The sequence below is a fragment of the Phocoena phocoena genome, chromosome 16 (assembly GCF_963924675.1).
Source record: "Phocoena phocoena chromosome 16, mPhoPho1.1, whole genome shotgun sequence".
Lineage (NCBI taxonomy): Eukaryota > Metazoa > Chordata > Mammalia > Artiodactyla > Phocoenidae > Phocoena > Phocoena phocoena.
In genome coordinates this window covers 33,631,997-33,644,874 of record NC_089234.1, presented here as the reverse complement: position 1 = coordinate 33,644,874, position 12,878 = coordinate 33,631,997, and the positions used below count along the sequence as shown (strand labels likewise).

Genomic DNA, 12,878 nt, shown 5'->3' with positions numbered 1-12,878 from the left:
AAGAGTAGCATATCCTTTATGTATTAGCTGTGGATAAATAGTCAAAAGTTGCTTTAACATTTTTCCCCATCTTCCTCAGCTCCTTGATCTGTTTATGGTTTGGGATTGGTCTACTTATCTAGCTGATTATGGTCAGCCAGCTTCTAAGTACCTTCGGGTGAATCCAAACACAGCCCTTACTCTTTTGGAGAAGTGAGTATATTCTGCAGACGTTTTTGCATACCATTTTAGCATTTTGTGATTCAGTGATAATTGAAGAACTAGAAATTTTTATCAAAAGAGAAATGTCTATATGGAACTTAAAAGTTCAGTTCATTTTAATGATCCAAACATAAGCCTCTTTCTTTCTCGCCTTCAGTGTTGTGTACTTTTATATGAGATTTGTTTATGTTGATACAGACAAAACATTTTTCCTATTGTATCCTCAATATCTGACCTAATTGGCTTTAGAAATATGTTTACTGCAGATAAGTGAGAATTGGAACTTTTTTGTTTTAATACTGTAACACAGGAAAGAAAGTATTTTGTAAAACGTAGTTAGGGATTGGAATGTTTGCCACCAGTGCTGTCTAGATCCTACCATGATGGGCTTGGATTCTTTACAGGTAGAGAGGTATGCGTTTCAAAAAATTGATATTTTAAAAACTGGAGTAACAGAACACTTACTGGTGCGTCTCGTCCAATTAAAAGTAAAACAAGTGTAGGTGTTACTTTTCCTTCTTTTATGTGGCAGGTTTTCTTTTCACTCTACCATATTTCATTATAAGCATCACTATTAAAATTTTCAATTTTTGAATTAAAAGTGTATATTATTTCCCCACATTTCAAAATATCTGTGGTGTATTTGATTTGAGAGGACATAGGAACTATTTTAAATAAATGTAAGCTTGTTTTACAATGCCATGAAACACCACTGAGGCAAACAAATTACTGCTTTAAATTTTCTAATATTATTTTTCCTTTCACCTTGTCTTGCTATGAGTGTGATTTGCAGAGTCCATAGAGGGTATGTATTTTAGCATACTTTATGGAACGATGTTAGAAAATAGTATCACGTAAGGAAACTTGCTTTAGATTTACATACTAGTATTTTGTGTGGTTGCTTTCTCTGTAATTCTATTAGTACCTATTTTCTTTGAAGTATATTTTTCAAGCATAGGATTAGTGTGAGATAATCCAGAGCATGCCAAGATACTTCACTTGTGACAGTATAGCTTTTAATTTCCTTTTACTAATCTTCTTCATTCACGTATATTCCTAGGATGAAGGATACTAGCAAAAAGAACAATATATTTGCTCAATTCAGGAAGAATGATCGAGACAAACAGAAGTTGATAGAGACAGTTGTGAAACAGCTGAGAAGTTTGGTGAATGGTATGTCCCAGCACACATAAACTTCACATTGCTTGCACTCAGTGACACCAAATCCATGGTGTCTCAACATTGATCTCTAACAGGCACTGGTCATGATACAGAAAGTTGTTTGCAGAATTCAAAAATACAGTAGAGAAAAGACACTGATGAGAGAGCTTAAACAAGAAAGAATTATAAATATCATTTGTATGGATTTTTAGATAGCTGAATAATATTTTATATATGGAAAACCTGGCATTAATTTTTTTTTCACTTCTAGGGAAAAAAGGCAAAACTAATATATAAATCAGGTCAAAAATTGTCTATGAAACTGATTGTGTAAATACATTAGAAGAACTTATGCCTCTATGTATTGGTGTTTTTTCTACTTAGACTTGAATGATTTTTCTGTTTTGTTTTTTGTTTGTTTTCCAGTATCTGGTTTTGGAATGAAGTTATGTCTGATCTTTCACTGTCATTTTCTGACTTTTAGCTTTAATTTTCACCTCAATATTATTTAAATAGACTAAAATTTCTAATTCTGCTGATTTCGAGGGAGGAAATATAAATCTTTAAAGGTCCCTGAAGTCAAACTTAATTTAACCCAATAAGAATTTGAATTATTTGTTCTACTTGGGTGGTTTAATTTAATCTGAATATGAAGAAAAGGAATTTGATTTTCTAAAGATGCAAGGTGTTTCTGTTCAGCAGGGTTAATATTTCTAACTATAGTGTTTGTAGCTGGCCCCATTTATTTGGTTTGGTTTGGTTTGGTTCAAGTTAGAAGGACAGAAACTAAGTGGGGCTAACCACTTCAGGTGCCGCTTGTGCTAGGAGAGATGTGTTCCTACACACAGAAGTTACCACAGGGGTCAGGTTACTTTCTTCAAAGAGCAGACCTCAGTACCGTGTCCTCACTGTGGAAACAAGCCAAACCAAATGAACTCTGGAAAACCTAAAATGAATGTACATTTTACTGTGTAAAGTACTGTGGTCCAGATGGTAATAACAATCTGATCCTTACTTTCTCTTCATTGTATTTATGCTGAATAATCCTTTTGCATTTTCAGGATTTATGCCTGTAAGAAACTTTTATTTGACTCTGTAAAATAAGTGCAAAGAATTATATGTACATTTCTTGACTTTGTGATTAAATATTAAAAAGGTTGAGCAAGTTGTTGGAAATTCAATGATACTGCATCTATTTAGAGCTTCCTGACTTAAAACAACTGCTTTCTTCAGAAGGGCTATTATTCCCTTGTTATTGGAATGGGAGTGTCACCAAAACAAAGAAAATAAGCACTTATTCCCTTGACCGTCTCTTATCCTAAAGTATTTAACGTTATAAAAAATATTACATGGAAAATATGGTAATTCCAGGGACAATACAATCTGGAAGTTACCAGAGAAGCCGTGAGCTGCTAGTTCTCTTTGAGGACTGGAATGTAGTGGCCCTCCAGTGCCTTACCCAGCTCTCCAGGTCACCAGGGACGTCTCCCGGCTTGGGATGAGGCGTCCCCAGATTCGGAGAGACGCCTCCTTTGTACTGCTTGGAGCAGACCACTGTGGGTCCTCAGCGGTGATGGTCTTGAGGAGTTCTCTTTACTGTTCGCAGGAAAACAAGCACCCTGCACACACACACACCCCGCACCCCTCGGGTTGCGCTGTAGGGACTGGGACGCCCGAGTCCTGGGGCATTTCGGGTCCCACAGAAAGCCCCAAGAAGCAATCATGTAGACTGATGGGGTGGGAAGGATACGAAGCGGGAGGGGACAGTGAATTTGGTCCTCGAGTCCCGAAAGGCGCCGGGAGATATCTGCTCCTCGTGGGATTAGGGGGTCTCTGTGAAGCTTTGAGAAGCAGTGACACTACCATCTTTTGAAGGATTCTGGAAGTGGTAGATCAGAGACCTCGGAGGGGTGGGGATGTCGAGATTCTCAACCCCGGCCATCAGGGCTTGCGATGCCAAGGTAGGCATCGAAGACCGCAGTTTCCCTGAAACAGAAGCAGAGCAAGGGGGAGAACCCCCAGCCCTTTAGGCTTGGAGTGCCGGGAGGGGACGGGGCACCTGGAAGTTCGAGGGTGGGGATCCCAGAGAGAGCCCGCATTAACTCCGTGCGCATGGTCAGTCCACCCTCCGAGCTCCTGCTGGGAGCCGCGAGGTTCTTGGCGCGAAACTGCAGGCCCCGCCCGAGGATCTGCGCGGGGCACGGCCCCCGGCTTAGCCGTAGCGCCGCAGCGGCTGCCACTCCCCACTCCAACCCCTCGGAGAACGCGCCGCTGCCCACCGCCTCCAATCATTACTCTGCGTGGAGCGCTTTAAATATGCAGAGGCGGGTCACGTCGTGTGAATCGGTATCAATCCGTAGGGAGGGAGCCAATATCTATATAAATGTGGCCTGGGTGGGCCGAAAAGGGTTAAAAGGCTGGAGAAGAGAGAGGTGGGCGGGGGTCTACAGTCCGAGTGCGCGCAGCCCTGGTTGGCAACACCGGTGAGTTGCTCCTTTCTTTGCCCTCCTTCGCTGCTTCTATCGAAGGAGTGCTGAGCAGGGGAGGTGGGAGGTGGGAGGTTCGAGCGGTCCCCAGGCAGCCGGCGCCCGCGCAAGGGGGTTGCGTTTTGGCCCGGGAGCCGTCGGACTCCGGGAAAAGTCCTGAGCGCGCGGGTCTCGATGAAGGCACGTTCTCTAAGGGCGCGTGGTCACTGCTGCCCTCCGCTGCCCGTCTGCTTTTAGAGCGAAGTCCTTGTCCGAGGTTGTAAATCTCGGTTTTGGTCCCCAAGCCCCAGGCCCTTTCCGGACAGAACAGGTGAACACTGCGCGCTGCCGGCGCCGCAGTTCCTGCGCCTCCTGCGCTCGGAGTGGCCTGGTCCCGGCAGGCTCGCCATGCTCCCCTGGGGGCTGAGCTGCCTGTCGGTGCTGGGGGCGGCGGGCACCGCTCTCCTGTGCGCGGGCCTGCTGCTCAGCCTGGCCCAGCACCTCTGGACCCTCCGCTGGACGCTGAGCCGGGACCGAGCCTCTGCCCTGCCCCTGCCCAAAGGTTCCATGGGCTGGCCCTTCTTCGGGGAAACGCTGCATTGGTTAGTTCAGGTGAGCAGTTCGTCGTTTCCGCACCCCAATATGGCCCCTTCTTCCCTACCCCCCACTGGTTCTCAATGTTCCCAGGGTTCGTAGCCAGCCTCTTCCTGTCGCCCAGGGCTCCAGGGAGCATACACGGCCCTGACCTTTGCCCAGCTGCTCCCTCGAAGGGACCGGACCGTATGTCACTGGCGTACTCTGCAACGCAACTTAAGTACCGACAAAACGCGGGGGTGCACAGAGGGGTTCCAGGACCCTATGTCCTGCCACCATAGAATCAGGAGTCAGGAGCAAGTCTCAGCAGTGAGCTCTATGGCGCTCGTGTCCCCATTCTGAGTCTCAGTTCCTCATCTCACCAGTGGGAACAGGAGCAGATACATTACCGTAGGGTAGTCACGAGGCCCATTTGAGACTAAGGCGCCAGCCTAGAGCAGGAGGTTTTTATCAAGCGGCAGTTGGGAGGCCTGGGCTAGATCCTCAGCTGAGGCCCAGCGGCCCCATCCCTCTTCGCTCCTGGCTCGCAGGGCTCGCGCTTCCACAGCTCCCGCCGGGAGCGCTACGGGACAGTGTTCAAGACGCACCTGCTGGGCAGGCCGGTGATCCGCGTGAGCGGCGCCGAGAACGTGCGCACAATCTTGCTGGGCGAGCACCGCCTTGTGCGCAGCCAGTGGCCGCAGAGCGCGCACATCCTACTGGGCTCGCACACACTGCTCGGCGCGGTTGGCGAGCCGCACCGGCAGCGGCGCAAGGTGAGCCTAAAACAGAAGGTGCTGTCGGGACGTCAGACCCGCGGTTTCAGAGAACCTACTGTGGGCCAGGCCGGGGCGAGGTGTTAGGGGTACACTGTGAACCTGGCCAGGGCCCCTAACAAGTGGGTGCCACTGGGCCAGTCCCTTACCTTCCCCGGCTTTGGTTTATAAGGCCAGGACTCGGAATTAAAGGTCCTTTCACCTTCGATCTTATGCGATTCTGATACCAGAAGCGCTGGAAATTCAAACTTAGAGAGGGTTAGCGACGACTTCCTGGAGGAGGTGGCCCCTGTATCCTGGATGGATGGGAGGGACTGTGCACATCAGAAAAGAACTAGAGGGAATGGCGAGAGCAAAACCCAACACATTTGGGTCCGGGTCTCTTAGAAGAGGAGACAGGCCGAAATTGGCCTTTTGGCTCCTACGGAGTCGTGGAGCGGAGGGAGCCGGACGGCTGCCAGGGCTGACCCCGCGCACTCCCCACAGATCCTGGCGCGAGTGTTTAACCGCGCGGCGCTGGAGCGCTACGTGCCTCGCCTGCAGGGGGCGCTGCGGCGTGAGGTGCGCTCCTGGTGCGCGACCCGCGGGCCGGTCGCTGTCTATGACGCCGCCAAAGCGCTCACCTTTCGCATGGCTGCGCGCATCCTACTGGGTCTGCGGCTAGACGAGGCGCAGTGCTCGGAGCTGGCCCGGACCTTCGAGCAGTTCGTGGAGAACCTCTTCTCGCTGCCCCTAGATGTGCCCTTCAGTGGCCTGCGCAAGGTACTGCCGCCCCTCCCCAAACCTTCCCTTTGGGGCTCCCTCGGTGTGCCACAGGCGTCACCTCTGCTGGGAGATGGAGGCTCTGCACAGTGTGGGGAGGCGGCGTGGTGTGGCGTTGGGCGTCGGGGCTGGCCTCTGACCTGACTCGCTGTGTGACCCGCGGCGGGCCACCCACCCTCTCTGGGTCACGCCTGAGGAATGGGCTCCAGCCCCAGCAGCCGCCGGCTTCCCCGACGTTGGGTCTTGGTGGCGGGCGCCCAGCCAGTCGTCTCAGTCCCTCCCCAGAGCGGCGCCTCCTGCCCTGGCCTCCAGTGCCTCTTTGGAAGCCCCGTGGCTGCGGAATGGATGGGAGCACTAGGGCCGCAGACACGCCCCCCGCCCCGACCCAGCCCGGCGCCAGCTGGAGAGGGGTGGGTACCGGCTCCCCGCCTGCGGCCCCAGGCCCGCTAGTTTCCGGATCAGAGAACCATGGCCTCTTCAGACTTCAGAGCGATGGGCTGGGCCCAGAGAGCAACCGAACTGGGGCTTTTTATTGTGCTGGTGCCCTGGTTTTCAGTCACCTGAATAAAATTAATAGTTATGTATAAACGTATATGCTATACGCGCTGATTGCCTTGGGTATATTTTCTGATTTAATCCTCTCAGTCTGCAAAATATTCTTATTCTTATTTTATTGATGAAGAAACTGAAGCTCAGAGACGTTAAATGACTTACCCAAGATCACACAGCTAGTAGGGAGGGGGGCAGGATTTGAACCCCATCTCCCCTGACTAAAAAGCCCAAGTGCTCAAAATGCTTCTCCAGGCAGACGCTTTCGCTGTGCTTGCTCCCTGAACTCTGGAGGGCCACCCCAGCCCTCTTGCCTACCCCTTGCAAAGGTTAAATGTTTAGACTTCCAATAGTGTCCTTTAAGCCAGAGCTTTTCTGAGTGCATCAAGGTGTCCCTTCCTCTCTCCACTGGTGCCCACTGCCCCTGCCTGAGCCTTGTGCAGGGAAAGGACAATGGACTGACTCCCTGGCAGGGTTCTGTGCCAGACATGGACACTTGACAGCTGTGTGACTCTGGATAATGGCTTGACCTCTCTGAGCCTCAGCATCCTCCCATCAGGAGGACAGTAACTGTTTGCCTTGCCCCAAGGGGGGCTTGTGATCAAGAGAGAATGGTGTGTGGGGACAAATTCCTAAGCATTTATTGAGCCCCTTCTATGTGCCAGGCATGGAACTAAGCTGGGAAACTTTTAACACCAGGATCTCAGCAGAGCCAGACCAGCACTGGGAAGATTTTGGGGGTAGGTGTCCAGGGCTGGTCCCCTCAGCCTTCCTGCCCCACCTCCCTTCTCTCCCTGCACAACAGGGCATCCGGGCACGGGACCAGCTGCATCGGCACCTGGAGGAGGCCATTGCAGAGAAGCTTCATGAAGACAAGGCTGCTGTGGAGCCAGGCGATGCCCTCGACGGGATCATACACAGCACTAGGGAGCTGGGCCATGAGCTCTCAGTGCAGGAGCTGAAGGTGGGTGGCGGGAGATTTCTCCTCCCCTCTTTTGCATTTCTAGCAGGTCTCTACACACATGCTGCATCCCTGGAGCAATGGAGCTACATGCTGTTTGGGCCCACTTTGAGCCACAGACACTCCTCAGGGCGAGGGGAAAGAGGAGACCTGGGTTCCACTTACGGCTCAGCTGTACCCACCATCTCTGTGGCCCTGGGCCAGTCACCATCCCTTTCAGAGGAGAGTCCATGGCATGAATCCTAGGCCCTCCCTTACCGATTCTGGCAGCAAACAGCTCTCCCCCTCCCCCACTTCTCTGTCACTCCATGCCTTTGCCTCTGCTGTCCCCCTGCCTATGAAGCGCTCTTCACCCCTTTTCTCTACAAACCCTAAGAGTTCAGGGCTAAATTCCACAGTCTCCTTGAAGCTCCCCTCTTCCTTCCCAAATCTACACTTCCATGAGCCACCTTGGCACCTGGCACCTCTCTACCTGTCTGTTTTGCCACTGCAGAATCTCCTGGAGAATTAGAACCCCTCCCCATGTATGCATAGTGCACATACAGTGGAGGTAAGGAGGGAAGCTTTGGAGTGGTCCCTGGACCCACCTGCTTGAGAACCCAAAAAGGAGTGGAGAGGTTGGGGGGCAGGGAAGTTAGAAATGGGAACACCTCAAGCCTTCCATAAGCAACTCCCATCCTTTCTCGGGGCCTCAATTTCCCACTTTCCACTAGCCAGCCACTGAAGGGTGGGGCTCACTCAGCCTGAGTTTCTTCTCCAAGAATGGGACCAATAACCTCTTTCCTGACTCCTGGGTGGTTGTGAAGTCTGGAAGAGTCAAAGGAGTTAGAAACAGATGACCAGGGGGCTCTTGAGTCATGGGGGAGCCAGTGGATAGGAGCAGTTCTGGGCTGGGAAGGGGAGTAGTATGGAAAGAAGTGGATGGTCCCTCAGCGTTGGCAGGGCTGGGGAGCTGGTGACAACACCCTCCAGGTTCTCAGGAAGGGACCCACTGGCCAGAAATCTTCAGTTCTGGCTGGCCAGGGAGGACCTTGGAGCCCCAAGGTCTCTGTCCCAGCTCCCCATCTTGTGCAGGGCAGGCAGTTAGCCTTGGATCAGGTCATTCATTCCACATATATTATTATCTACCTATTCAGGGCCAGGCTCCATGCTGGGCCTGGGGATACAGCAGTGAGCAAACTATAGCCCTTGCCCTCGAGGTGCGAGACGGGAGGGGTACATATTCATCCTATAATAACATCAATCAGTGTGTAAACACAAACTGGGTGCTGCAAGGAAGGAAGACAGCACACGGGGAGTTGGGAGGGCAGAGGCAGGCAGTGCACACCAGGAAGAGGTTTAGTCACTGGGACCACCGCTAAGCAGGAGGAGCACGATGCTTGCGTTGGTGGGAGGCTGGCGCTGCTGCTACGGGTGCCTTGGTCAGTTCCACTGCCGTTACTGTCAGGGCGCCCAGCTGGGGTTGTCGGCAGCAATGTAGGCAGCACTGCATGGTTAAGAGCGCTGGACTCCCAGCTCGGCTACTGGGACTGGTGACGGCAGGGACCTCGAGCACCTCTCAGAGCCTCAGTAAAACGGGCATTGTGCCGCACAGGATCGGGGTGAGTATCGAATGAGTTAACACACGCAAAGCGCTAAGAACAGTACACAAAAAAAGTTCCTGGCATTATCTTTGGGAACCTCCCACGGCAAGTGGATAGATCCTCCTCTTGCTCGTTGCTATCTGTGACTTCCCCAAGTGTCGGACTTGGGATTCAATCGACTCCAGGACCTGCACAGGTAGCCGCGCCACGGGAGCACCCGGCGCTCTGGCCTGTGCGCAACGGCAAATATGGGGCCCCTGCGCCTCAGTTAGGGGGTCACGAGGCCGAGGCCCGGCTAATGGAGACTCAGCGCTCCCGGGCTGTCTTGCAGGAGTCAGCTGTGGAGCTCCTCTTCGCCGCCTTCTTCACCACGGCCAGTGCCAGCACGTCCCTCGTCCTGCTACTCCTGCAGCACCCGGCGGCCATCGCCAAGATCCGGCAGGAGCTGGCGGCGCAGGGGCTGGGGCGCGCGTGCGGCTGCGTGCCGGCGGCCTCAGGGGGCGGCGCTGGGCCCCCGGCCAACTGCGGCTGCGAGCCCGACCTCAGCCTGGCGGCGCTCGGCCGCCTGCGCTACGTCGGCTGCGTGGTCAAGGAGGTGCTGCGCCTCCTGCCGCCCGTGTCCGGGGGCTACCGGACAGCCCTGCGCACCTTCGAGCTCGACGTAAGTGCGCCGCGCCGCCCGCCCCGCCCCTGCCGCCGGCCGCGGGAAGGTGGGGTAGGGGTTAGGACCGAGCTGTCTACTCTTCCCCTCTCCGGCCCTCCGCTTTCCCTCCTGGAAAATGGGCTGAATCCTCTTCCATTTCCCGGGAACCACGGTTGAGGGAGCAAAGCAAGGTTAGGGACCCCGTACACTTCGGCTTTTGGCAGTGGTCCGGGTGAATCAGTTAGAGCCGAGTTTTAGAATAAAAACATCCTTTTCTCCGCCCAGCACCCGCTTTTCAGCCAGTGAGGCTGGGTGGGGGCACAAAGAGAGACCCCCACTATGTCCCGTACCCCATTTATCTGGCTCCCTCACAAGAAAAAGGGATTAATCATTGTTACCAGTCCAGGCCTCCGGCTGAGGCCGGATTCCAGGGAAGCGGGCTAATTAAAGTATGGGGTATGATCAGGTTGGCATGAGCTGGACAATGAAAGTTAAGGTCTAGGACTGGCTCCATCTCTTAATGACCCTGGGCAGTTTCCTTCTCACTCTGGGCCTCAGTTTACTCTCTGGAAGGAAGCTGTCTTGGTCCCTTCCAGCTTTGACTCCAGGTGGGGCCCGGCTGTGCTTCGCAGTGGCAGCATCGGGGGAGGGGAGCCCTAGCGCCGCTAAACTGAAAGTGTTTGCCTGAGTGGCTGCCCCTGCATCCCCCCTACCACCAGCCCAGTCTCTGGGCAGCTCCAGGCAGAGTGGGCACCTCCTTCCCTGACCCTTACTTTAAGCTAAACAGCAAATGTCCCTAGTGCATTGCATACCAGGATTTGAGAACCCCTAAGGGAATGGGATTGTGCCCCTGAGTTGCTGTCATGGAAAGAAAGGGGTTCAGAGCCAGCAACTTCATCACAAACTGGTGTGAAGAAGAGACTGATCTCTAGCTGAATGAAACCAAAACATTTTGGGAGCTGGCATTTGAACTGGAACAGTGACGGGTTAGGATGGGGACAGCACATCACTGGGAGGGGATGGCCCAGACAAAGGTAGGTGGATTCGTGAGGGGTTTAGAAGTGTCGTGGATGCTGAATCTTGGAATTCAGACGTCATGCAGGCACTGGGGTGTAAGACCTTAGAGAAACCGCAGGAGAAGGGCACTGGACCACCAGGGTGAACAGAGGCAGGGGTCTTAGCCATCCTCCAGGTTCCAGATGGGAAAACAGGCCTAGAGAGGAGAGGGGGAGCGCCTTGGTGATTCCAAGATCTGTTTGCCTGTGAGAGCCTCCTGAAGCTGTTCAGGCAAGGGAAGCAGGATGCTCGGGGCTGGAAGACATCTCAAAAGTGGATTCGCTGAAAAAGTTGGAGGTGAGCAAAGGGAACATGAAAGCTGCCTTCCAACAATTTAATTGTCATGTGCACCTTTTTAGAGTGTGGCTGCCTGATCTGAACATTACTGTACAGCTGATGGGTGGCGAGGACAGAGAGGCAGTTTTCAGTTGAGTCCCAAGAAGAGCTGTAAAATTGAGATGACCATAAAGGAGCTGTCGTTGGCATTGTTCTGACCCAGGCAACTGGTGGGTGCAGGACTAGAATTTAGGTCTCCCGATCTAACGTGAGAACAAAAAAGACAAAAAAAACAGTGAAACAAATAATAGAGCACATTTACTGGCCACTAATATATATGGCCAGACCCGTTATTTGAATCCTCACAACAAGATGGGCATTTTGTTCTCACTTTATCAGTTAAGAAACTGAGGCTCAGAGATTGAGCATTTAGTCCATCGTCACACAGCTCACCAGGGAAGGAGCTGTTATGGGTATGCAGAGCGGTAGCTTCCGGGTTAGACGCGCCTCCCTGCTTGTTTTCGGAAGCCTGTTTGATATACCCCAGGTGGAGGATCGGTTCGGGCTGGGTTTCCGGGTGCCTCGTGGTCAGGCGGGTCTCCTCACCTCCCCGCAGGGCTACCAAATCCCCAAGGGCTGGAACGTGATGTACAGCATCCGGGACACGCACGAGACGGCCGCGGTGTACCGCAGCCCGCCTGAGGGCTTCGACCCAGAGCGCTTCTGCACTGAGGGCGAGGATGCGCGGGGCGCCGCCGGCCGCTTCCATTATATTCCGTTCGGCGGCGGTGCGCGCAGCTGTCTCGGCCAGGAGCTGGCGCAGACTGTGCTCCAGCTGCTCGCGGTGGAGCTGGTGCGCACGGCGCGCTGGGAGCTGGCCACGCCTGCCTTCCCCGCCATGCAGACCGTGCCCATCGTGCACCCGGTGGACGGTCTTCGGCTCTTTTTCCACCCGCTTGCGCCTTCGGCTGCGCAGGATGGGCGACGCCTCTGACCCGCTTCGCCGCGGAACCTGACTTGGCCAGTGGCAGCGGAGCACTTGCGGAGCCGCCCATCTGCCTTTCCCCAGTACCGGGTCGGGCGCACTCTCTAGTTCACCAAACGGTTACTGAATGCGGCTCTGTGCCGGACTCTGCGGGAGGAGACGCGTGAGCCACCGCCACCGCACTGGAGAAGTGCCCTGGCCAGTGGGAAGGTGCCTCCTGCCCTCCGCATACACCCTGAGGAAGGAAAGGTGGTGGGCCAAGTCTTTTAAGCCATTCCCAGGATTTCGAAGCAGGGATGGAGGGAACATCTCCACTAGAAGCCAAGCCCGGGAGGAGGCATAGGATTGCAGGGCCGTGGGGAGGCTTGCTAGGGGAGGATTGGGCCGTAGAACAATGCGGGACCTGCAACGGTCGCGAGGAAGAAGGGACGCCGGGAGCGCATCTCTGGCCTGGCTTTGGGCCATAGGAAGACACCGAGAAGGCGCCCTTCAGGCAGCTGGCCTCCGCCAGGTGCGCCCTAGCCACTCTGCAGGTCTCGGCAGAAACCCAGAACGGTGGGCGCTTCCAGGGCTCTAAACAGGCTCAACACTGCCGGATTCTGCTGGCGACTTCTTAAAAGAAAAACTCCTAGTTCAAGAACACGGTTAATCTTTCCATTTATACAAGGGAGAATAGGCAAACGAGAGGACTCTTTAAGGCTGGATTATTTTCATGGGAGATTGAGACATAAAGACGTTCGAGGTATTTGTACCCAAAACAGAAAGGCCAAGAAATAGTTTCCTGGCAATAGTTGGGTGAGGGGGCTACAGCTTAGCTGGGCAGCTGCTCCCTGGTGGGAAAGTGGGATGAGGGCGGAGGGAGACTCAGGAAAGACCCCCTCCCCTTC

General features: G+C 53.4%; 2 protein-coding genes across 4 annotated transcripts in view; both read left to right on the top strand.

Moving 5' to 3' along the window:
• EXOC6 (exocyst complex component 6) overlaps positions 1-2,543 on the top strand; it is a 208,813-nt gene extending 206,270 nt beyond the window's left edge. For 2 of the 3 annotated variants that reach the window (XM_065894606.1, XM_065894607.1), the window contains 2 exons: positions 80-192; positions 1,262-1,394. In XM_065894606.1, coding sequence (XP_065750678.1) covers positions 80-192; positions 1,262-1,394 — 246 coding nt within the window. Of the gene's footprint in view, positions 1-79; positions 193-1,261 lie in introns of all 3 variants that reach the window. The other variant, XM_065894605.1, reaches the window with a different exon arrangement.
• Positions 2,544-4,235: 1,692 nt separating this feature from the next.
• Positions 4,236-12,000, top strand: CYP26C1 (cytochrome P450 family 26 subfamily C member 1). The gene is made up of 6 exons (XM_065894860.1): positions 4,236-4,439; positions 4,952-5,176; positions 5,663-5,938; positions 7,293-7,451; positions 9,363-9,692; positions 11,623-12,000. Exons 1-6 carry the CDS (start codon positions 4,236-4,238, stop codon positions 11,998-12,000), a joined length of 1,572 nt encoding a protein of 523 aa, XP_065750932.1.
• The last annotated feature ends 878 nt before the right edge of the window (positions 12,001-12,878 follow it).